The 26,226-nt window shown below is 34.4% G+C and overlaps 1 protein-coding gene across 1 annotated transcript; it reads left to right on the forward strand.

Moving 5' to 3' along the window:
* The first annotated feature begins 4,595 nt into the window (after positions 1 to 4,595).
* LOC128214097 (glutamic acid-rich protein-like) lies at positions 4,596 to 26,139 on the forward strand. Its single transcript, XM_052920349.1, has 15 exons — positions 4,596 to 4,743; positions 9,457 to 9,552; positions 9,981 to 10,002; positions 10,647 to 10,723; positions 11,088 to 11,133; positions 15,730 to 15,797; positions 16,149 to 16,185; positions 16,401 to 16,502; positions 18,985 to 19,062; positions 19,544 to 19,594; positions 20,552 to 20,678; positions 21,331 to 21,479; positions 22,184 to 22,301; positions 22,737 to 22,870; positions 25,409 to 26,139. The coding sequence occupies exons 1-15, from the start codon at positions 4,723 to 4,725 to the stop codon at positions 25,831 to 25,833; spliced, it is 1,551 nt and encodes a 516-aa protein (XP_052776309.1). The 5' UTR covers positions 4,596 to 4,722; the 3' UTR covers positions 25,834 to 26,139.
* Positions 26,140 to 26,226: the final 87 nt, after the last annotated feature.

Here is a 26,226-nt window from a genome sequence, read left to right on the forward strand (position 1 = left end):
GTAGTTGAAAACAGTTCCAAGATAGTTAAAATCATTTACTACATTGATAACGTTTCCATTATAGGTCCAACGCTCAGTGTCTAATAATCCACCACGTTTACGAAAAACCATAATTTTAGTTTTAGTGGTATTCACTTTGAGTCCCCATGTATTACAATATTCGAATAATGTGTCTAAATGATCTTGCAATTCTTTAGGTGTTTTACCTACAATGGCCATATCATCTGCGAATAACAGTAACATCAATACTATATCATCAAATTGTAAACCGGATTCAACATTGTTTTGTAAATACAATTCAAAGTCTTCAACAAAGACAGAAAATAACAGAGGGGACATTACCTCCCCTTGGCGTAAGCCAACAGCATAATTAAAATACTCAGAATAATTAGAACATTATTTGACACAGGATTTAACTTGTTTGTACATATCGCGTATAATTCTAAGAATTTTGCCTTGGATTCCACATTTATACATTTTAAGCCATAATGCATTTCTATATATGGAATCAAAACATTTCATCATATCGACAAATATAACATATAATCGTTTATTTTCATTTAAATAGTTTTGTACTAATGACATAAGTATAAATATTGCATCAACCGTAGATCTGCCTTTGCGAAATCCGAATTGTGCATCCGAAATTATGTTATGTTCATTGCAAAAAAGTTCAAGTCGTGTGTTAAGCACAGAGGTAAATAACTTAGACATACAACTCACAAGGGTAATACCTCTATAATTGTTCACATCATTAACATTGCCTTTTTTATGCAAAGGGATTATAATACCATCCATCCACTTATCCGGATAAATACCCGAGTTCAAAATACAATTGAATAGATCACATAAATGTGCCGATAATAAATCTATACTTTCAATAAAATATTCATTTAGCAAGCAATCGCTGCCATATGCTTTTCCACTTTTCAGAGACTTAACAGCTTTTAAAATTTCATCTACAACGATAGGTTGGTCAAGTTCTGGGAACGTTTCATTTTGTTTATTAAAATCATTATTTTCACAAAACTCTTCCGCTTCTTCGTTTGAACAATCAAACACATTACTGCCAAGATTTTCAAAATATTCTCGAAAGGATTCTAACTCTATTTTATTAGAAACCGACTTATTCTTATTTTTAAAATATTTCCAAAAATCTTTTGGTTTAGCTTTCTTCAAATTTTCTATTTCAGACATTTTGCGTACATAAAATGCATTTTTCTTTTTGCGTATAATATTCTTATATTGCATTTTACGTTCGCATAAATGTAACCTATTTACATTTGTTTTATCACAATTATACAAGTTTAATGCATTCAAATAAACATTACGAGAATTAATACATTCTTGATCAAACCAGTCACTATTTTTCATATAACTCTATCTCAAAACTAGGTTTATTGTCAAAATAAGTACGTTTTGAAAATAAAGGGTCTGCGACACTTCGAACAATTTCAGTAAAATTATTTAATGCATCGTTTAAAGACTGTTTGGTGCAATTATCTAAATTAAATACAATATTATTAAATTCTGGTAATTTACCTATTATACCAGATCGAAATTGATCTTTATAAATATCATTCCATTTATACCGTACTTCAGAAAAGCTAGCATCATTTATTGTCGGATTATTACAAATCAATGAAAATTGTAACGGGGCATGGTCGCTCCATTCATTAAATTGCCCAATAGTAAAACCATTGATCATTGAAAAATGACGTTCATTACATAACAAATAGTCAATCACAGAAGTACCGTTACGAGACAAAAAAGTGAACTGATTTGTATCTCCAATGCGACCATTAACAATACGTATACATGATGATTTACAAAGATCTAATAATTTAATACCATGACTATTGTGACTTTTGTCTACAGAGGCACTGACCGGGGTCCTCTCCGGTTCATAATCAATGTCATCAACATACATATTACACTTATCGTGAATTACATAGTCGTTTTTACTACTTATTCTACTGTTAAAATCCCCACATAGAAACACTGAACCTAGGCTATCATAAGCAAACATGTCATTTTCAAGAGTATCTAAGTTAATATTATTAAATGTATTATAAGCTGGGGAATCCTCACACCAAATATACGAACCACACAAATATATATCTTCATTTGTATTAAAAAACGTATGGTCCAACTGAAGCCAAATTAATGTATCATGGTGATTCTTAACAATCTGTATTCCATCTTTCAAATGTTCTTTATAAAGCAATACTATTCCACCACTACTTCTGCGTGAATTTCTGTTTTGAAATTTTCTATAGAAATTATGTGTAATAAAACCGTTAAGATTTATTTTACTGCTAGAGTTCGTCCAGGATTCATAAATATCATGTTTAGCAACAATATTTACAAAATCAGCACAAGATTGTTTATCGTTTGTTAGTCCGTGTACATTCCACGACAGTACGGACAGCTCACCTCCGGCGTGCCCCTAGTCGCGTACCGGACGGCCGTCAACGTACAGCGTGTCGTATGCGATCCACGAGCTCTTCCCCTGTTCTCTTGCCGCCTTCATTCTTGGTATAAGTTTCCTCCGCTTGGCGATCACTTCCGGCGGGTACTGCTCATACATATGGAACGTGGTGCCCCGGAGCTCTTTCCATTGTTTCCGGACAAATTCACGGTCTTTAAAAAATGTAAACTTCGCTACGATCGTCCTCAATTTTCCGGGAACCGGGTACCCAGGAGACCTGTGGACGCGCTCGAAGCGTATACTGTCAGCGGTCTCCTTAGCAATCTTCAGCGCATCTTGAAAATGTTGCCGTAGTTTCCGCTCGGTAGCTTCTACGGACTCGTTACCTCTAGCGGTGTCCTCCGGGACGTTCGTGAACACCAGGTTGTTCCTCATGGATTGTGACTTGAGATAAGCCACATCGTCCCGGAGGCTCTCACGCTCCTTCTCCAAAAGGGTGACCTTGTCCGAAAGTAGTCCCACTGCGATATCGGTGCCCTCCACCTTATCCTCGACCTTCGACATGTTTTCCTCGACACGCTTTGTCCTGTCCTCGAGTGCAACCCAAATAGATTTCAGTTCCTTTTCAAAACTTGTTACTTTCTTGTCAAGCTGTTCAATAGCCCCCAACTTTATCTCAAATGCATCTAATCTTTTGGTTATTCCTTGGAGGCAGTTCATTATATCTTTATTAGAGGGCTCCCTACTTTCCGCCATTTTATCAGTCTCTGAGTTCGAATCTTGGAAACTATGTAAATCCGCTAAAAACACACTGTTGTTACTATCTTTTTCAATTTGTTCATTAAATAACACTTGGTTTGCTTGGTTTAAAACCTCACTAACTGAGATGTTCAACTCCTCCGACGGGCCTCTTGGTTTGAAAACTTTGCTTTTGTTTAGATTGTCACCTTCATCACTGCTATTTCTCTGTTTGCGCTTAGATTTTCGATTTTTAACCATAGTATCCACAACACAACTTATCAAATAGTCATTTACATGTAAAATCCGTTGATGAAAATCGCTTATTTATTTAATTAATCCCAAATTTTGATTTTTTTTTTCCACTCAAAAAACACCGCCATTACCGCCTACATCACGTGACCGAAAAAGACACGGAATAAGATATGTAAAAAAAGTAAGTTTATCAGAGACGATTTGATATTTCAGTACTTAATCAACTAACGTTTCCCCTATAGAACAACCCCACCTAATAATGGCTAAATCTAAAATCCTCCAAAACTGAAATTTTCTATCGCAACTTATAATAAAAGGACGGGTCATCTTTATGACCCTCATAAATTCTGTATTTCTTATCTGCCTTAATCTTACACTGCGTCCAGTTGATAAATAAGTGCTAAACTAGCGTATCTTAACGCTACTATTGCACTGAGAGGAGAAATCGATAGAGACCGTCGTTACTCTGATAAGCTCCAAAGTTGGCAATGAAGCGAACATACGCCATGAAAAGGGGCGAAAATTCGCACAGTGCCGGGACAAAAATTGGCCATGGCATACCGTAAAATAAGCAAACACTATACCTACCGGCATTCAATCGTTAAGAATGGTATCTTTACCCTGAATGACTTAGATCGAGGGTTCTTTATCATAAGATTGTACATAATGTTCTAACTTGTTTCTTAAAATAAGGCTTCAGCTACTACAGTTACGACGTCAATGTCAATGAAGTTACGCGGCAGTACGTTACTGGCCATCTGTTTTCACATGCTGCTATCCATGAATATATTGATGTCCACGTATGGTTTTGAGAATTAATTACTTTGTATGTTTGTATTTCTTTTCATGTTTTAATGCCTTTCTCAGCCCATCTTGCTTATTTTTATAGTCGTGTGGGGTCCGTTGACAATCGGGAGGGAGCCACTAATTGGCAATCGTAACAACTCGGCCATCTCCGGCAAGCTTCGAGATAGACATATCTTGATACTAGCCGAGAGATTCCGATTGACTGCAGATTTTATTAGTTGTTTGTAACCGTTAATAAAAACAATATTAGATGCGAATTATATTTATTTACTGTTCGATTAATAACATCCAACAAAAATGAAGTTTAAATTTAAATTTGATATATAAATTATGTAATAGTTTCACTTATGGACTCAGTAAAAGAGTTAATTTTATAAAATTAATTTGATTCGCAACTGCGGAGACCATACTGTTTACGATATTTGGACCCACGTGCTGAAAGAGTATTGAAAACGAATATTTGAATTAAAGTATACTAAAGATAATACAAAATGACAGAGGTGAAATCAAAGGTAATCCATTTAATTTCTTTCCTTTTGAGCACTTTTTGTGCTTCCATTTGAGTAGAGTTTCCGAAATTCACTTACTTTCCAGTTTTTGACCACGCTTGCAATGGCAGCGTGCTTCTACGCAGTTTTAAAATTTTACTCTTCCATTAATGAGTAATTTTACCAGTTTAATTTTCTTAATTCCTTATCCATTAAATCACATTGGAATTTTGTTGTTTTCTTTTTATGATTTATATTGGTTTTATTTGTGGACTGTTGTATTTCAGGTTGTTTTCTGAAAACTGTTATAATGTTGATAAAATTCATTATAATCATGTTGATAAAATTCAGAATGTTATTATTTCAGAAAGTTATTATATCAAATTTGCAAAACGTGTGTATGAACCTTCCGGAATTTTGGATGTCTCCTGCTTATAGAAATGTTCTTACCTATTTGCGATTTCTTTAATCTTCGATGAAAATCCATCATATTAGTAAATTTAACTGATTGAAAACTCCAAATCGGTTTAATTGAAAATAAATGATTTTGCCCAAAATCCTTTTCACTCAGACAATTGTCAGGAAATTTTTCTCATTTTTCAATCAGAGAAAGAATGAAAGTTAACTTAACATGAGTTTTGATTTTCTGTTCTAAATCTAACAGTTTGAAAATAAGAACGTGATAATTTACACTGCCAATCACATGTGTAGTTTTTCTATGTTATTAAATAGCATGAGGCGGAGAATGGACATTCCCCTCACAACGTTGCAAATCTGGATGACACGGCCGGGCAATTTATACCCGGAATATCAGTTGACAATTTTATCAGGAAGTGGTGCATTTTTTGATTGGGTCAGAAACCTAAAATAGACAACCCTGACTCAAACACCTTGCTGGATGACAGGGTATTTCTCTCAGATTTCTGTATATTATACCCTGGAACATCAATCGTAAGCTAAAAAATAAACAAACAATAATGAGTTATTTAAATCTTAAAGTTGTTATATTGAAATGACAGACAAAAGGAAAATTAATAAAGTGTGAATACCGACAATCATGTTTAGAAATGATAATAAGTTGATAAGGACATTTGAGAAGAAAATGATGAGAATTTGAATTGTGGAAGTATAAAACAGCCTTTTTACCAGGTTCCAGTGTATCTTCTTTTTCTTCAGCCATTTTTTTTCCGGAACTCAAAAAATACTTTAGGCCACAACAAATTGATCATTTGTTCTACGGATTTTGCCCAAAAAACGTAGGAGCGAGCGAGCGAAAAAAAAATTAAAATACTTTTTTTTAAATTTAAGGCAATTCAGAGGCGAGCGCAAGGCGAAAAATAAAATAAAAATTAAAAAGTTTATTTCTTACTAAATTTATCATGCAATATGTCAAGAAATGCTTTTTAATTGCAAACATAGGTTCTTAGTTTAAATATAAATGAAAAGGTTTTGATTGTATCACATGAAAATCTGTCTCAATATATAACAAATGGCAATAAGATCCAGTGCTTTACTATTACTTAAGACACTGCCGATTAAATTGCGGGACAACACAATTGAAGCAGTATTAAACAAATCTGCAAATGTGGCACCGGTCATTATATTAGAGCAGGTGGTGGAATAAAGATGTTTCCCTTTCAAGACCTCGCCTTTACCACGAACCAATGGTTTATAGGTCCGTGCCTTGAAAAAAAAAATCATGACACCCTCCATAGCTTCAATGCCCGTAAGAAACAGGCCACTTTAATAACAGGCCACTTTACTACAAATCGATCAAAGAAAACAAGTGGATAAGAACAAAGAATTGAGAAAATTAAAACAGTCATTTTACTTATAAAAGGTTTTATTTTCTGATGTTATTTTTATACTGTACATGTATGTGTAATGCACTAGTCAATTGTAACCACGACCCCCAAGGTCCGGGGAATAGAGGGGACTTTGACTTTCGGTCCAGCCAACCCGGGGGGGGGGGGGCATGGTTACAATTGAATGGTGCATAAATACAGACTGTTTCTGAAACATTTACAAGTCCTTCTATTTTTAACAATTACGAGTATAAAACTGAGAAATGCATTTTAGAATTTAAAAAATAACTCACGAAAACATGTTCATTTGTTGTAAGTCGAGTGTCCGTGTATTTTAATATAAGTTTTGCACTCAAAATCTGATTAAGTTATTATTTAACACTAAATTTTGAGTACAAAACAATGAATTACTTAAAACACACATAAATAATTATTGCATTCGACGCTGTGAAACTGTTGTTGTTTACTGAAGACTATAATCCATTGACTATGACACTGATTTTCAATTAAAAATGTGTATTTTTATATGTGTACGAAAACTGAAAGTATCCTGCAAATTAATACCGGAAATAGATAACAACGGTGCGTCCTGCAAAATATTCCCGACAAAAAAGACTGTCATCAAATATCGGCTGTTTTGCGGTTACCCGGACCTGATTTTGTCCTGACACGAGAAAAGTTTGCTCGCGGAGAATGTAAAGCATGGAAATACCTTCAAAAAAGGCGAAGTCGACGCTGCAGGTTCAAATTTTAAGTAAAAAAAAATCAGATAATAGAGGAAATTCAGAAGTAAAAAAATTAAATAATATGCGCGGCCAAATAGTAAGTGCGGGCGCAAAAAAAAAGTTTTTTTATTTTTTTTTCGTTTTTCGAATTTTAGGTGCGGCAAATCCGACGAACAAATGATCAATTTGTTGTGGCCTTAAAGGTATTGAAATTTGAAAAAAAAATACAGTGTTAATTTGTGCACCTTGCATGAATTATAACTTTACTTATTGCAAAGTAATCTCCGGTTGTTTTTTTATAGTGCAAACTTTGTTCAGGCACTTACTCAAAATCTGCACGATGCAATTGATCAAAACTTGGTCCATATAAAATTATATGAAGCAATATTGTGCACCCTGCCAGAATTATAACTCTTGGGGACAGAGTTAACTCCCCCTGTTGAAACTAAATAACTACAGGAAGCAATTCAATTTTGTTGGAACATAAATAGGCAATGTTGTTAAATTGAAAGCTTAAAACGTCACTGCAAGATTTATAACTGGAGCACATAAATGCGTAGTTATCTCCCTTGTTTATTTTGCCAACTTTTTCCAGACTCCTACTCTAAAACTTCTTGAAGGAATTCCATTTCGGTTCAAAGATGGGTAGTAATGTGAAGATGTGCACCTTGCAAGGTTTATAACTCTGGGGCACATAGTTGCAGTTATCTACCATTGTTTATTTTTCATAATGCATTTGTCTGGACACTTACTAAATAATCTTTAAAAAATTATGTTAAAACTATTTCACCCCCTCCTTCAATATTATCTCTCTCCAAATTAACTTCCATTTTAGATGTTGGCGCTTCTAAAACAACATTTCTAGTCAGTGACTTTTTAGGTGATTTTCAGCTCTTTCCCCCTTGTCAAAAATCCCAAATATTTCCCCCAAAAAATCATTCATTCATTTTTTCCCTTATTTCTTTTTTTACCTAGAATTAAACCTGCAAAGTTTAATTCCCATTTTTATTGAAGGTATTTCCATTTTTGACATTCTTCGAGAGCAAACTTTCAGAGAATATATGCTCACCTATTTGGTAAAAATCTGGTCCGGGTAATTGCAAAATAGCTGATATTTGTTTACAGTTATTTTGTAGGGAATATTTTGCAGGACGCACCAATGTTCTCCTCCGGGTTTTGATTTTCAGTTATTTTTCAGTTTCACAATGTAAAATGCACGTTTAACGTGACAATTCGTCGAGGGATTATAGTCTTCATTAAACAACAGTAGTTTCAGTGTTGATGGAAATAATTATTTGTGTGTTTTAAGTACCTCAATGTTTTGTACTCAAATGTTTAGCTCTAAACGACTACTTTAGATATTGAGTCAAAACTTAATTTCTAATACACAGACCCACAGTACTGTATTCCTATTAATCATATGTGTTATAAACTGATGAATTAAAGTTGGACAAGCTTGTCTTGCATGTAAATGCAGTCATCGAAATTAGACTTTCGGGCGAACAATCCCGAATTCTTATACTTTTGCATGGAATCATATTTTTGAACAAGCCCTGCTATATAAATTTCAGAATTTGAGCAAGCCTGGAAGACATTTTACCAGTGCAGGGCTTGCCGGCTTGTGCTAATTTCGATCACTGTAAATGTCCTGTATTTACACATATTATACATGATAACAACTCGGTAAAAGCAGAACATATATTTTGAAAGGTAAATGAATGTGTTATAATTTTTCTTAATTTTTGGACTTACCAGGCTTATTTTCCCAATTGAAAAGACACAGGCAGTTTAACCATTTTGGAAAAAAAGCTGCTAGTTACGCTGCTAGTTATTCTTTTTTTCTGACCAAAATATTTTCTGTAACAGAACTTAAATACTAATCCAGTGAATTGATTAATACGTTGAACATAGATTAGATATAATTATACAGATGTGAAGAGGTGCACCCTGCAAGATTCATCTCCAAAATTATCCCCCCTTTTTCATTTTCTCTTCCGATATGATCTATCTGCAACTAAGATCCTGTTTAGGGAGAGACACTAGTTTTCAAAGGTATTGCTTCAAAAACAAGATATGTAGTTATACTAAAAATTCATTTATTTTTCCAGATTTGGTCAGGTCCAATTGCCATTTTAACTGTCCATTTTGTCGGACAGTCGATTCTTATTGAGAACAGAGTATGCATTTAGGTGCCTTTATTTTTGCAGACTCCCCAAGCTCAAAAGAGAACAAAAGATGTGAAGACACCAAAGTCAGCTCCGCCAGAGAAAAAGATTAAGACAGAAATTGGGGTCACTTCAATGGTAAGCTTTATGAAGAAAATATGCTTGATGTACTTTCATCTTAACATATTTAAGTACAAATAGATTGTCACCCCCACAACGGCTAAACTAATCCAGCCTTTAAGATTTATTTATCGTGCATTGATGGTGTTAATGTGAGGTTTTTTTTTAATTTTAATATTTATGTTTTAAGTGAAAAAATTGTATACTGGATACTCTAAAGAGATAAAAAAAAAGGGGGGGGGGGGTATCAGGATCTAGCTATGTTTACTTACCAATAAGTGAATCCTCAATCTCTTGAGTTTTAAAAAAAGAACTTATGAGAAAAATGACTGCACTTTTTTATGACGTGCCATGTCAATGAAATCTACTGAAATATATGAAGTGAAACTAAATGGTGTTTGTATCAATAGGTTTAATCTTATACAATAATGTAATTTCTTTTTCAGGGAACGCCAAAAAGAAAGTTTGGTAAGTGTTTTCAGAGACAGATTACCTTATTATAGTAACACATATCCGATTGCTACACTGTAACACACAACAAGTTTAAACAGCAATAATTATCTTAATGTTTGGCTAAAATCGTTGTGTAAGTGCACTTTAAAAAAAAAATAACCGTCATTTCGCATGGAAAATACAAAATTTATTGATATTTTTATGATGAATAAATTATTGTCTGCAAATAACACGAAGTAACAAAGTTTAAACTGTGTGTGCAGATAGACTTGTCCGTGCACTTAACAATAATTTTTATTTTTTTTAAATAAGTTTTCTTTCTGCAAAAAAAAATGCTGATGATGTGAACAAGATTACTAAGAAAAGAAATTTTCTTTTGAGTTTTAAAGAATTTAATTAAGCCAATGTCTATGAATATGACCATTTTAAATTCTGCTCATCTGTACTCTTTTATTTCGTTCAGTGTATGCAAAAGCATGAATTTATGGAGTGCAGAGGAGCTGTTACAAATTTGTTAAATTTTACCATTCATTTGTCCTGGCAGTGTTTAGAGGTATTCATTGGGGTATTCATTAATTCTGTGATATTCTAGTTTGTGAAATGACATCATTTATTGAATTGGTCGAACATTATAAAACAAAGAGGTTTACTTTTCATAGAAAAAACTCCGGGTAAAGGAACGCCAGGAAAGAAATTTCAGAACACACCAAAACCAGCAAACGTGAAAACACCCAAGGTATGGATTTGTTCATGACACCCAAAATGTAGAGATTTTTTTCATTTGTCAAAAAGAGTTTGTTCTTCAATTTAATGACTCCATTCAGGATTCAGAAGTAGCATGTCTACATTTCAATAGTTAAAATATTATCACCAATAAATATAATGTTACAACATCCTATGGAGATATTTGTTTTTCATCCCTTCATGCCATTCTGGATAGTAGTGCATTTCCCTATGACTTAACAGTAATTTACACAGTCGGAACACAAAACTTACTTGAATAAAAGTTTCATTAAATAAAATGGTTCTACACACACATCATAAGGTTATGGTTTAATTGTTTCTCCTGTAAACTGAATAGTTATAAATGTATATTACAGGTAGAGAAAGTGGAACCAGCAGGCGATGTCGAACCCGCACAGACAGGTATGGCATTTACTTGACATTCATATTAACATTGGATAGAAATAGTTAGTGCGTTGTTGCATACTTGGTAGTTAAAGGGATGTTTTCAGCAAAAGGCCCAGTTTTGCTTCTTTGGCAGAGGGCTTTGAACCCCAGTGTGGGCCTCAAAGCCATCAAAACCTCTTGTTTCAGCCCATTTGTTGCCAGGGCATTTGCATCCTGACTTTGTATCATGTACTGGTAGCAGTTACCAATTTATTAACCCTTACCATGCTGCAATGTTGTAAGTGTAGTTCAGTGCTCACTGCTGAGTTGTTTTGAGTGAATGTTAAATATATCACCCATTGACTTTAAAAGAATACAATTTAAATAATACTTGTTCTACAACATTCAAACTTTCAGACAGTGATATTGAAATGTTAAAGTTTTAATTAAGCTATCAGTAATTGAAATTGATTCCACGGTAACCATGGAGACAATTTCTTGTCTAAAAATTATACTTTTATTTTGCATATGCTATTGTTTTTCATAAAAACACATTTGTGTTCATCAATAAAATCCATCAATTGAAGAATTTTTGGGTAAAATGAAGATTCACATTGATATTGAACGCAATTAAATGAAAACTTATGTTATTGGTTATTTTGGACAACATTTGTTATATGGCGTGTGCTACAATATAATTGAAAAACAGCTGTTTGTTGGAGAGAAACAAGCAAATATGTCAATGGTCATTCATTTGTTTTTTCTAGCTTTAGTGTTCAGATCAAGAATACAATACTATGAAGCAACAAAAACCTTTGTGAGAAAGTTATTCTGCATGTTCCCATGGCAACCAATCTTCTTTATTTGATATTCATACCAAAGTTAAAGAATTTGACCAATGTTCAGGTTTTTTATTGACTACATTACCATTATTTTATGAATATGTATCTGCTTTATCTAATTTAATGTCATAATAAATAATTTTCAGCAAATAAAAATTCACATTACGGTATTTTAGTGATGCTTAGCTATGGAAAGAAGAACAGTTAACAATATACTAATGGCACAGACCTGATACCCTGTTTAAAGGATCACAAAACAATAGTCCAGTATGAAATTGATATTACAATATTACTGAATGGGAGCATGATTGATAAATAAACATTCCACAATTATGTATCTTTCAGTCATTTCATTTCAATTTTAAAAGGTTGCTATGGAAACATCAACTATGTTTTTTTTTAAAAGAACAGTATACCAATAAGATACGATTCTTAAGTTGTAGTCATTTGAGACTGCATAAACACAACATGAGACAATGAATCAAAAACATGCTTTTGACCAGTATTAATTAAATATTATAAGTACAATCATGTTTCTTAAAGGAAACAAATGTTTATATTTGTTATTTCCAACCAGCGACTGAACTAGTCTTCTTTAGTAGCAGTACTCAAGACTTGGTTATAAGGACAGTATCAAAAGTGCATATGGTATATAATTAAATGAGCTTTAAAATAGTGACAGGATAGAACCAATACTTAAAAACAAGTTGCCCATTGTACCCACTGACTGCACTAGTGGGGGATGTGCACCAGGCAACGCCCCTCACATTGTTCAAATTTACTTCTTCTATATCAGAGAAATAAGATAAAAAGTAATTTTATACATTCAAAATGCAACATCTCAGACTACAAATTGCTTACATTTTTTGGGGTGGGGTGGGGGGGGGGGGGGAAAGAACCCATTTTATGCCATCCACCCTGGTACCATTGTAAGTAGTTAATTTTGTAACTTATTGAATTCATAAAGGGAGTGTTAGTTAAAACTTATTTATTTTCACAATTGTGAAACAAGTATTTGCAACTCTCATTGGCACAATGATACCAGAGAGTGGGTCTTGTGTACTAGGGGAAACTGGAAACCCCGGAAAAGAAGCCCACTCGTCCAACTTGGTGACCACTAACCAAACTCACACTCGCCTAGGCTGGGAATTGAACGCAGGTTCTCTATGAGAGAGGCGAATAGGAAATTCCTATCGAGCCCATTGGTATAGTTCTATACATAACATATCATATAGCTTTCTTATTATTAAACATGCAAGTGTTACTTTATTTACAGCTTAAAAAATACTTGCTCTGCCTTAACAAATCAAATAGTTATAGTTCTTGGATGGCTGTGCATAAATAATTTCATTGTAGGACTGTATATTCTAATACATTTGATATTATTTCATCTTATGATAACATTAAAACAGAGAGAGATATACATAGAGAGATATACATGTTGTATGCAAACTATCATAATTTTTATACTTTAACTATTTAGTTATCAGGTGGTTTAATGTTACCGAAGGGCCAACAAAATAAAGCACACATTAACATGTCTGTATACTCATGTTTCAACACCATACTGTTTGTACATATTTATAAAATGCAATGTAAAGTTTGGTAAAAATAACTGCAACTTTGAAGAAATAAAATGTATCCACCTTTCTTACAATTATGGCAGAATGTTAAATCACATCTCTGCTTTAAGTTACTTGCCATTTATGCAATGATTTAACTTGTCATTTCTCAGAATTCTTGTGCATGTATGCAAAAACATAATTTTGGTTCATATTGTAAATGTTGATGAAAAGCTCTCATGAGATGCAACATGTTTTGCCTTTTTTATTTAATAACAAACATTGATTTTAGTGACAAAGAGTGTGATTATTTCCTTTTTTTATTTATTTTTTTAAATAAACATGTAAATCCATATTATGTAAGGTAGTTTTTTTCTGTGTTAAAATTCCTTAATTAGCTGTTATCATATGACATATATAATAAATAAATTCATAAGAATGGTAATTGCCAATTACATTTTTTACATTTGATTTTTTTATTGATAAAAGTAATGTTTCATTTTCTGTATAAATAACACTATTGTACATCATACTCATAAGGAATACATTTATAAGTGACAATAGAGGTGTTTTGGTTAAGGGGTGTTTATTTCATGCTTTGGTCCTTTTTTCCCCCTTGTAAAACCTTACAGGTATTTTGCCACCTGGTGATTGGGAGGGGGGTGGGGGCACATTACAAAAATAAGCAGTGTTAATATGGTGTTTTGTTTGAGGTGAAGTTGTCCCACATCCTTATGTGTAAGCTTGGAGCCTGTAATTAAGGTGTACCTTAATTGGTTTGTTAAAATTAAAATCTACTCTACTGTAACATTCTCCAGATGACAGCAGCCAAATGTATTAAACCAGTTAATTCGTTTTAAGTTTAAAATGAGTCGAAATGTTTATTTATTGGTCAACATTCATCAAATAGGCACTGTTCACCAATTTAATTATAACTATCATGTGTAAAGTAACCAAAAGATTACATGCGGATAATTGGCCCCCATATGACTTGCGGATATGTAAAACAGCATCCGATTAAAGTAAAAACTTGTGACATTTTTGAATGAACTATTGTTCTTTTTCGACTAGGGCTAAACGATAGCAGTCATATCATTCTTTGTATAAAATAATTAATTAAAATATGCAGGAGTTGTTAAAATAACAATAGCAATAAGCATTGACAAATGTAACAGCCGACACTGGTAAACAATAACTGTCACGTGATTGTTGTTTTATCCCCGCCAATTTAGGTCATGCAAATATTGTTGTTTATAGATAAAAAATAAAAGTGTCAGCGGCTGCCATCGAATATGTAGACACAAATATCTGTAAATTATGTGTAAGAAAAACATTTTATAACATTCTATGGTTAAATATCAAATAACAGTGCTCTAAGTGTGAGTGGTGAAATCGAAAGTAAATTTTCTAAGTTGACACCGGTGACCTAGTTTCACAATTTAATCTCAATTTCGGACGGTGGTGTTTATGGATTTTAAATCACAGAATGGTTTGGAAATACTTGTCATTGAGTCAATGTAAAGCTTGTGTTTATTCTAAATTACATGTTTATTCATGTTTGAGTTAATATAGTGTAAAAACAATGAAAGAGTTGAACACATACAAGTGTCATTGACATTTACTGATGCCGGGATTTGTAACTGCATAACATTTAGATAAAACAATACGGAAAACTATTTTGAATACGTCCATTACAATTTGTAATGAACTTGACATTTCACTTTAAGTGAGATTTGTTGTTGTAATCAAGGAAAAGTCTTTAAAATGAAAAATAAACAAGCATAAAGTATAGATGCCCTGTGAACGCATACTCAAAATGGCGGAGTTGGGAGAAAATAAAAATATCCGATACATAATTATGGATTTCTCTGTCAGTTTACTATTATTGGTACATAAAATTAAGTCACATGCTAGATTTATTATTTTGCTATGTGATTTTTATGTACTGATGTGGTAATTTGCTGCAAGATTAGAATTTGAAGTGGATTTGTTGAACATCCCATGGTAAATATCCCGGTCCGAAAATATCCGGACTTAGCATGGATCGGGTTACACACAACTCGGTCCGAATATAATCGGACCCAGCATGGTAAGGGTTAAAATACATAAATAGTAGACACATTGAAGTGATTCCGTTAAAACTCTGCTGCATGAAAGTGGCAAATAGAATAGAGATATTGTTTGATTATTTTGTTATACAAAAGCCTCTTAAGTCCTCGCTTTTCCAGGTAAAGCAACTCCCGGCAAGAATTTCAAAGGAAAAAACACACCGAGACAAAACACACCGAGACCAGTGGTAATTGATTTTCCATTCCAGAATGTAAATGGAAGTCATCATTATAACAGTTATTTAGGAGTTCTTGTCCCTTAGCCATTTGTGAAAACTCGGTTTAGGCTTACACCTAATAAATAAGCAAGGGTTGCAATTACACATACTGAATAAGTTAAAAAATTAATAAAAATTTATAAATTACCTACAATTTATTCTTTTGTTGCCACACATCGTGTCATCAGTTTTTCTGTCTTAGAAGTCCATTATGTATCCAAAATGGGAGTATGTTAAAAATTGAATACACAACATTCATTAAAAAAGAAATTGAATGATTTTAGTTGTGCAAAGTTTACAGACATGGTTGTATACTTCCAGGTCGATGGTAAAGGAGATGCCAGACAAACTCCTAAAGGTATCTGACCCTTCTAAAACCACAAGAAATTACCTTATCATGATACACTTACACATATTAATATAGTTCCACTCTAAAGGGAAATATACAGTTTCGTGATCCAAACAACCATGCCATTTTTTGGTAATAAAGCTTCTTTCTTTTCTGTCAGTGTATAAGTGCGCTGATTTTAGTTTTATTTATAGTGATGTTAATTGCTTTTGAATGTTCTCCAGGTGAGAAGCCCAATAGAAAACGTAAGGGGGAACCAGGAGGTGGTCCCAGTCCCAACAAGCAGCAGAAACAGGAACCAGCTGGAAACAAAGAGGAGAATAAGAGTAAGTGTTATTCAAGGTCTCCGATTGAAGGGTTGTGATAACATGGTGTTACAAATTCAATTATGTGGTTCCAGTAACCCGACTGTACCTATATTTAAGTCCCGACCCTAAAAATTCTGTATAAAATTGCTTGCTCAAATACAATATGTATTTTTATTTTTTTTAAACGTAAAAAAAAGTTTTTCCCAACCTACAAGTTTTCTTGTAACCAGACTGAAATAAAATCAGATGGGATATTGCATTATTCAACTTTAATACACAAAGGAACACTTTTTGTATTGCTTTTAATTTAATCACCATGGTTCTAGTATTGATGAAATCGTAAGTGCAACCAAGCCGTCATGCTTCTATAAACGTAACAAGGCCTAAAAATATGTGTGGTTAGGGTAACATGGCCCACAAGAATAGGAAGGGATTTTTTTTATTTTTTTTTAGGTTTTTAGTTTGGTACAGGTTTGTTTGCTTTGTTTTTGTCCTTTTTCAACAGTATTTTGTTATATAAGGACATTGCTAGAGCTAAACATTAGGTTATTATGATTTTCCTGGATAAAACGTTTTTGTTGCCAGTCTTGCTAGTACCAGCATCGCTGCAGTCAGGTGGTGTGTCAGTGCCAGATTTGTTGTCATTTGTCACAGACCTTCCGAAAGCAAAACATATTGCTAATTAAATGTGACATTACTGACCTGCTTCAGCATCTCAAAAACATTTCTCTGCCATTCTCCAAGAAGTCAAGTTATGAATATTTTATAAACTGTACAAATGGCAACAGATCCAGATTTCAGTCCCAGTTTAAAATAGTCACATTTTGTCAGGCACCAGCCTCTATTTTATATTTCCTTTCTATACTACTAGTATGTTTGCCCTGCTGCTATTTTATTTGAACTATTTTTTTATGATTGCATCATTGGATAAAAACATGACAAGTGAAAAGGGTCATGCCATGTGCTGCAGTGGTGGTTGGGGTATATTAAAATTAGACCGGCATTCAATCTTATGTTTGGGAAAACTTATACTATTATCCAGAGACATTTTGTTCCATTGTATATACCTTACTCTGAAGAATGAAGTCGGAGAATTTCCTGATGAGGCCCCCCAAAAAATTGTTTGTTTAGGGTAACCTTCCCAAAATTTCTAGGTAGGGTAGGTAGGGATTTTTATTTTATTTTTATTGATTTTTTTCAAAATCTGTCATAAGTGTAAGAGTGTTTTCTTGCACATGGCAGTCTTTCCTACATTACTGTCATTGCCTGACTTTGTTTTATCATATAAACAATAATTCTGATTAAAGTTATGCATTTATCCGCCGTTCGTAACTCTCTATTCGCTAACGAATATTTTTTTAGGGTTAGGGTCGGTGCATTTTTATAGGTAGGGTCGGGTTACCTGAAACAGACATATATTTTTTTAAGGCCTGAACTGTATGACAGGAATGTTGTACAGCTGGTCTTAATATAAACAGGTCCATGGCCTCTTGTCGGATGTTGACATCTCAATCTCGGATATAGACCCTGGCTTGCACAAAAACATTATCTCTACATCTTGGGTGTTATGAGCTTAAACTTCCGATGTTCTGGAGTTATGGCAACCAAACGCCATTTTTACGATGTTTATGACGGCAGAATTGGTCGCCATGTTTTTGTTGTGTAGCGATTCGATTTTTTTGTGACGTGCCGAGTAAGTTGCCGTACAGTTCCATACCGCACACAAAATGGCGATTTTTTTTTCGCAAGTCGCACATAAAAAAAGAGCAGGGTCGGCGTTATTTTCCACGTAGGGTCGAGTGACCCGAACCACACATTTTTTTTTAAGCCTAAATTACAAATTAATGCTGCACTTCTTGTATTGTACATTATGATATCACAATCAATGCTTACGCTGAAAGAAAATTTTGAAGTTAATCAGTTGTTTTTTTGGAATGGAAATACTTTATAAAGTAGTACCTTCATTTCGGTAATTTCTTGGAAATCTTCTATTTTTAGAATATCGTTGCGAAGGGATTGGTTTTTTAATCCGCAAATTATCTTTTGATGGAAATTGGCAGAAGATAGGTCAAACTTCCTTTATGTTATCGATTTAATCATGTGAGAACAATGAAATGATTCTATTTTTAATTTGCATGTACATAAAGAGAATCAAATTGACAAAATATTGCTAGGTGTTCAGGGGCTTTTCTGTCCTATGTATTGTACAAATATCAGACTAATTCCCAACACGATGTAGTCTATATAGGTCGATCACCAGAAGAAATCCCAATAACAATAACAGTTTGGTCTATTTAACAATCCTGAGAAGAACAGTGAACATGTTGACAGGTAACAGTACTAACATCACCAAACATTATTTTCCTAAATGTTACCAACTAAGATGATTTCATGTAATTATACTATGACCTTACTTCACAGATGTATATTAATGAAAGTTTGTGCAAGCGTAGGCCCCTGTACTAGTTGTGTAGTAACATGTAACTACATTCCATTCCAGAAAAGAAGCGAGGAGGTGTCAAGCGTAACAAGGGTATCACCGACAATATGCCCATAAAAAACATCCCAAACCTCACAGGTCAGTTTATAAGGCTTTTTATTTTTACCAATAACTCTGTGTTGTGTTGGAATGGAAGTATTTTTATTTATTTTTTTATAAAGGTACTTAATCATATTTTTGTAAAATACACTTTTTTGTGTGACGAAATAAGGTCAAAGAATCAACCACTTTTGTAAAAGTTCTGTTGGCCTTTTGGTTTAGGCATCGTTTTTCTGTAGGGGTTTTCTTGACTTTACCAGCATGGGTTCGCACCCCACTAAAGTCAAAATACTATTTTTACAATAACTGCATTTATTCTGCAATTTCGATATCATAGAGTAAAATAATAATAAAATATGCATTTTTAGATAAATTACTGGGAAAACTCATTTTGGGTCAAAAAAAAAAATGGGCTATTACCTTTAAATATTCATGTAATAAAAATTGTATGTAGGCTCTTGTCAAAACGATTTATATGATATCACTATTAAATGGTATGGGCCTTTTTCTATCATTTCAGAACTTCAGCAGAAAGCCACAGATGCCCAGAGAGCCGCACAGAAAGAACTTGGTAAGTATTTTATACACATAACTTGAGACAAGTAATGTACATTATTGATTTTAATGTTCATGTTTTGACCAATTGTGTGAGGTTAATATTTGCTATGCAAAAAAAATCACTTCAATATCTGAGCTTTTTTAGCCAAAATTGGAAACAGGCCTATCCTTTCTGTTTTGGAGGAAATCAAGTTTAAAGGTTTCAATTTAATACCATAAAAACAGGTTGGGGATTGGTCATGGAGATGAAATTTGGTGAATTTGAATGTTTATCTTCTTGTGTTATTAATTTTTCATTAGTTAGTTTTTGTCAAAGATCAATCAAGAAAGTTGCGAAAAATATGTGACAAACGGATTTCTTAATTCAAGATGCCGCTATTTTGGTTAATTGATACAAGATACATTTTCTACATGAATAAATTCATGTTTTTTAAAGACATGAAATCTGTTCTGAACCTTAAATCGCATTCCATCGCTGAAAATTGATCAACTGTTATCAGCTATCCCCATGTGACGTCATCAAATGGCAGATAATTTAAAATACGGTATAAATGTAATTGAAAGGGTGTATATGGTGAAGCATTGTAATGCAATCTCACACTTTAGGATTCTGATAATCATTTTTGAAGACAGGACAAAGAAAATCGATTATTTGTGAAATAAGGCAAGTATTCGTCCATAAAAAATCAGAGGCCCGCCGGGCGTACTGTCTGCCGATTTTGACAGGTCCGACGGATTTTTTATACGCCACGTGCATCGGGGGTTTGGCTTATTTCGCAGACTGGTCTACAGTATGCACATCAACTGTCTATCATTAACTTTACCTGCCTACTACCACCAGTATAATTGAATTGTTAGAAAAGAAATTATCAATTGCTGAAAGTCTACTAGAAAATCTTGATTTGCCGTGTTTAAAGAACTAAATACAAAGAAATGTAATGATGGTTTACATGTTTTATTTTCTTTCCAGACAAAGCCGACCGGTGTAAGCTGTTTGTGAAGAATTTCCCAGTAAGTTACAAGGAGCCAGAGTTGAAAGCCCTGTCAAAAGACATCTCTGCAGTAGACATCCACCAAAATAGAAAAAGCAACTTCAGGTACTTTGCTGTGTATTTAAAGTTTTGTGAAACACATTATCAAATATAAATACCTGCCAGATATGTTACAATTTACAATGCCTATAGGTACCGTATTGTAAGGATTCAAGCCTAATGACCCAAATTATAATTTTGATGACTTAGTGTTTGTTTTCTATAGAATTATGCATATATACAGTACAGGTTGTGGTGGTGTAAGGGCTGTTACTTTCTCTTTTAGGGACAGATTTTTAAAATAACTTGCCACATGTGTTTGACATATCAAGATGATGTGTCATGTGCACTACCCGTGTCAAGGTCACACTTATATTTACTAATGCTGCATATAAGGACATACGAGTACAGGTGATCGTGTCCGGGCTAACGTTCTCATGTTCTGACATACTTGAAAATATCTTGCCAAATGTGTTTGACATATCATGAAGACTTGTTCAATGCAATACCTGGTCACTTCCTATGGGTTTTCAAACAGTTTGTCCTTCCGGCTCAATTCCTTTCATTATCCACACATATCAATGCTATTTTATTCCCTTTCTTAATGCCCTACGAATCACACTTGAGTTCCACCTTGGGAGTATTCATCATTGCATGTGACAGCTCTTCGGGTTTTTTTTTATAATTTTTCAAATAATCCAACTGTTGAATTATCCAGGTTTGGATATCTGACCTTCTCATCAGAGAAAGTAGCTGAAAAAAATCACAAAGCCCTTCAAGGCAAGGAATTAAATGGAACCAAGCTGACTGTAGACTTCTGTGGAACAAAGGCAAAGAAGGGTGTCAGCAGTATAAAGGAGGGAAAAGGTAAGCTATATACCTCCACAAAGGCTTCAGTGAAGAGTATTGTAACACTCATGAGCCTTATTAAACTGCTAGTTACATATCATCATAAGTTGGAATTTTAAATAATTTCCAAATTTAAGAATACATTTTAAGTTATCATTTACTTAAACGTTTGATGTTGTAGGGTTTGAATTAATGTTGTTAATGGTTTTAAACAAGTAATGTTTCTTTCCATATGAAAAAAGCAAAACATATGAGTCAATGACATGAATTATTTGTGCTAATATTCATTTCTAGTTGGTATTTCTTAAAGTGACCATAAAAATCAAGTCATAACAAGCCTTGACAAAATACAAAAAATATCAGATTTAATTGTATATGTACATGTATAGCTATCAATGAAAGCCCTATAAGTCACGTATGTGGATTTTTTTTATAACTCTGAAATCATCATCAAAGTGAAAAGAACTATAGAGTTTTAATCATTTGACATAAGTTAATCAAAAGAATGTGGAAAACAGAATATTTCAAACTTATTTAAACAAGTTGTTTCAATATTTAAGAAAAAAATACCGTAGTGTAAATGTACCGAGCAAAATAGGACATTTTAACAAGATCACAGATATAAGCTGTTTGTAAGGTCTCAAATCCATTTTGTCGTGTACAATATTTTGTACGGAGATGTTACAGGCCAAATATCTCATGTTTATCTTTTTCTATTTCAGTGATTGATCCGTTCAAGCTGTATATAAGCCACATCAACCAATCAACAAGCATAAGTGAACTCAGAGAGCTGTTCCCGGAATCTGTTGAAATCTGGATCAGAATCAGTGAGAACGCAAAGTAAGAGAATTGTTATAAGGAAAGGAAGATTTGTATACTGTTGCAAGAAGTAACATTTGGAAAACATTGCAAGTCTCCATGACAAATTTCTTTCCGAAAGATTATCATTTGAAGTCTGCTGAATTATATCAAGTAATTTGTTTGGTTATTGATACCAGGTATTACTATTACTATCGGTCTGAAATGAAATTAGAGCAACTTAATTTGGTATACAAATAAGAGCTCTAAGTAACTGGGACATGACCTCATATTTCAAAAGCCTATTTAATACAACCCAAAAATTAATTTGATGCATTAAATAGAGAAAGAACTATCCTGACGTATATGTTAAGCCCGTTTCAACCAGATGAACAGAGGTATTCAAGTGGGTAAAATACAGCAGTCCATTAGCTTGGAATAGGTCAAGGGAGTTTTCAAGTTCTTTTTACTCTACAGGCATGCTATGGTGTTCTTTGAGAGTGCTGCCAAAGCGATGAAGAAGCTTGGGGCTGTTGATAAATACCTTGCCTTTTACGGGCTCATCTGCCTCAATAAGGAGGGACAACCACTCACACGGGATGCAGAACGAGGTAAGTCTCATCACCCTTATTAACTTTTAGCATCATTATCTATATTGTATTCACCATGAAACTACAGGACAAGTCCAGTAGCATTCAAAACCTACGTTGTTGCACAACATCATATGAGGGCTATTCCATTTAAACATACAAACCGTCCCAGGAAGGCGCAATAAGCAAGGCCATTAGAGAATATTTTTATGCCCCCCTTCGAAGAAGAGGGGTATATTGCTTTGCACAGGCATGTCGGTCGGTCCGTCGGTAGACCAAAGCTTGTCCGAGTGATAACTCAACAATTCCTGGATGTATTGTCATCAAACTTGACGTGAAGGTTGGGCCTGACCAGTAGATGACCCCTATTGATTTAAGGGCTCATCAGGTCAAAGGTCAAGGTCACAGTGACCTTTAATGGTAAATAATTTTAAAGCTTGTCCGAGTGATAACTCAACAATGCCTAGACCTATGGTCATTAAACTTGATATGGAAGTTGGGCCTGACCAGTAGATGACCCCTGTTGTTTTTGGGGGTCATCAGGTCAAGGTCACAGTGACCTTGAATGGTAAAAAGTTGTCCGAGTGATAACTCGACAATGCCTGCTCCTATGGCCCTCATACTTGACATGGAGGTTGGGCCTGACCAGTAAATGATCCCTATTGTTTTTGGGTGTAATCGGGCCAAAGGTCAAGGTCACAGTGATCTTGAATGGTAAAAGGTTGTCGGTGTGATAACTTGACAATGCCTGCACCCATGGCCCTCATACTTGACATGGACGTTGGGCCTGACCAGTAGAAGACCCCTATTGTTTTTGGGGGTCATCGGGCAAAAGGTCAAGGTCACAGTGACCTTGAATGGTAAAAGGTTGTCCGAGTGATAACTCTACAATGCCTGCACCCATGGCCCTCATACATGACATGGACGTTGGGCCTGACCAGTAGATGGCCCCTATTGGCTTTAGGGTCATTGGGCCAAAGGTCAAGGTCACAGTGACCTTGAATGATAAAAGGTTTTCAGAATGATAACTCAACAATGCCTGCACCCATGGCCCTCAAACTTGACTTGGAAGTTGAGCCTGACCAGTAGAAGACCCCTATATTTTAGGGGTCAACGGTCAAGGTCACAGTGACCTTGAAAGCAAACTTGACAATTCCTGGACCTATGGTCATTAAACTTGACATGAAGGGTTGGCCTGACCAGTAGATGACCCCTCTTGATTTTGGGGGTCATCGGGCAAAGGTCAAGGTCACAGTAACATTTAACGCACAAAAGTTAACAAATCTTCTCCCTGTGATATCTCAATGCCTGAACCTATGATCATCAAACTTGACATGGAAGTTGGGCCTGACGAGAAGATGACCCTTATTGATTTTAGGAGTCATCGAGTCAAAGGTCAAGTTTACAGTGACCTTGAATGCGAAAATGTTTCGAGTGTTAACTCGACAATGCCTGCACCCATGGCTCTCAAACTTGATTTGATGTTGCGTCTGATCTGTAGATGGCCTCTTATGATTTTAGGGGTCAAAGGTCAAGGTCACAGTGACCTTGAACGAAATAAAATATTGTCTGTGTGATAACTTGTCAATGCCTGCATCCATGGCCCTCAAACTTGACATTTAGATTTTTTATGACCAGCTGATGACTCCTATGGATTTTGAGGTCAAAGGTCATGGTATCTTAAAACTGCCTCAATGGCATCCAATGTCAGTGACAAACCAGCTGTCATTTGGGTCCATGCATATTTCATTCAATTGTCCATATAATCCTGACAACATGGCGCTCAGGGGGGCATAATGTTTGACAAATATCTCTTGTTTGAAACTTGTATCACTGAGTGAATAGAAATCTAACCCTACAGAATTTCTTTATTATGCCTTCTTGGCATGGGTTGTATGTTTAAATGAAATGGCAATTAGCTGGCCTCGAAATTCAACCACACTTTTCCGTTTACACAATTTTAACGTCAAAGGTCAAGGTGAAAAAAAAAACGGTTTCCTCTCAATAACTAAGAGAAAATTCATACTTGGTTTGCTAGTTGGTCATGATACGTAGATTACCCCTATTAATCACAGTGATCTTATGTGTATTCAGTGTTACCTGATTTTATTTTTAAAAAAAAAATGGAAATGTAGGGCGAGTCATTTTGATGTGGGGCGAGTAGAAGTTCGGGTTCACTTGCCCTGCAACAAATTTTTCAATGCCTGCTAAGAAGAAACTAAATTGCCAGATTATGCTATATGTAACAAAGTTGGCAGAACAAAGATTTATTAAGGTTGTCACATAACATTCGCTAGGTATACGAAGTTGGTGTAAGTTGGGTATTAAAGATGAAATAACTTCATTATTAGTCATGTGGACAAATATGCAAAACAATTGATATTAAGTCCGTAAATTTACGGCTGTTTGTTTAAAAAACTTTCCTGAGATGTAACTTGGTAAAAAAAGATGCAAAAAATGGAAAAGTATGCTGTTGGTACAAAATGTGTTAATCTTATGGCAAGCTGATGTCTCGATGAAAAAATATAGCTTTGAAAAATTTTATTTTTACATTTCCAGAATTTGTTACAAAGAAGAAAATAGGTTACAAAATGGAAAGATTTGATGAACCAGGCAACAACATGGAGGAGGATGACAGTGATGATGAGGAGGAGGAGGATGACGACGACGATGATGAGGAGGAGGAAGAAAAAACCATCAAAAAAGTGGTAAAAAAAGAACAGAAGAAAGGGAATAAAAATGTTGTGAAACAAGAAGATGAAGACGATGATGACGATGATGATGATGAAGACGATGACGATGAAGATGATGACGATGAAGATGATGATGAGGAGGAGCTTGTAGTTCCTGCAAAGGGCAAAAAAGAAATGAATGGTGCAACTAAAAATGTTGTGGATGATGATGATGATGATGACGACGACGATGATGATGATGACGACGACGACGACGATGATGACGACGATGATGATGATGATGATGAATGACTTTAGAGTAAAAATGCTGGGCATTTGCAAATTAAGTGAATCTGAAACCCCCATTGATGCATTTTATCAACATCTTATCAACATTGTATATAGTGTCATGACACTCATGATTTTACAAAGCATTGGAAAATGCTGAAAAAAAGGGCAGCATTCTAGTATGTAAAGGTTCGACTGTATAAATGTTTGATTACATTATGCATCCTATTCGTCAATGAAATGTTTTTGCAGCAAGGTACATGTACTAGTGCTGTAAATTTGTTTATGAAATTGTTAATGGATTTCATTAATAAAAGACTAACCCCCTTACTCCATCTTTATTCCAGAATGATTTTAGCTCACCTACTTGAGCTATTGTGATCACCCGGTGTCTGACTTGAACATATCTGGGTTCAA

Source organism: Mya arenaria, chromosome 13 (genome assembly GCF_026914265.1).
Source record: "Mya arenaria isolate MELC-2E11 chromosome 13, ASM2691426v1".
In the NCBI taxonomy this organism is placed as follows: Eukaryota; Metazoa; Mollusca; class Bivalvia; order Myida; family Myidae; genus Mya; species Mya arenaria.

What these genes read in the sequence shown, in the direction of transcription:
- LOC128214097 (XM_052920349.1), top strand. Translation starts at nt 4,723, where the DNA reads ATGACAGAGGTGAAATCAAAG. An exon ending in TGCCAGACAAACTCCTAAAG is followed by an intron (nt 16,186 to 16,400) that starts GTATCTGACCCT and finishes AATGTTCTCCAG; the next exon opens with GTGAGAAGCCCAATAGAAAA. An exon ending in AATAGAAAAAGCAACTTCAG is followed by an intron (nt 20,679 to 21,330) that starts GTACTTTGCTGT and finishes TGAATTATCCAG; the next exon opens with GTTTGGATATCTGACCTTCT.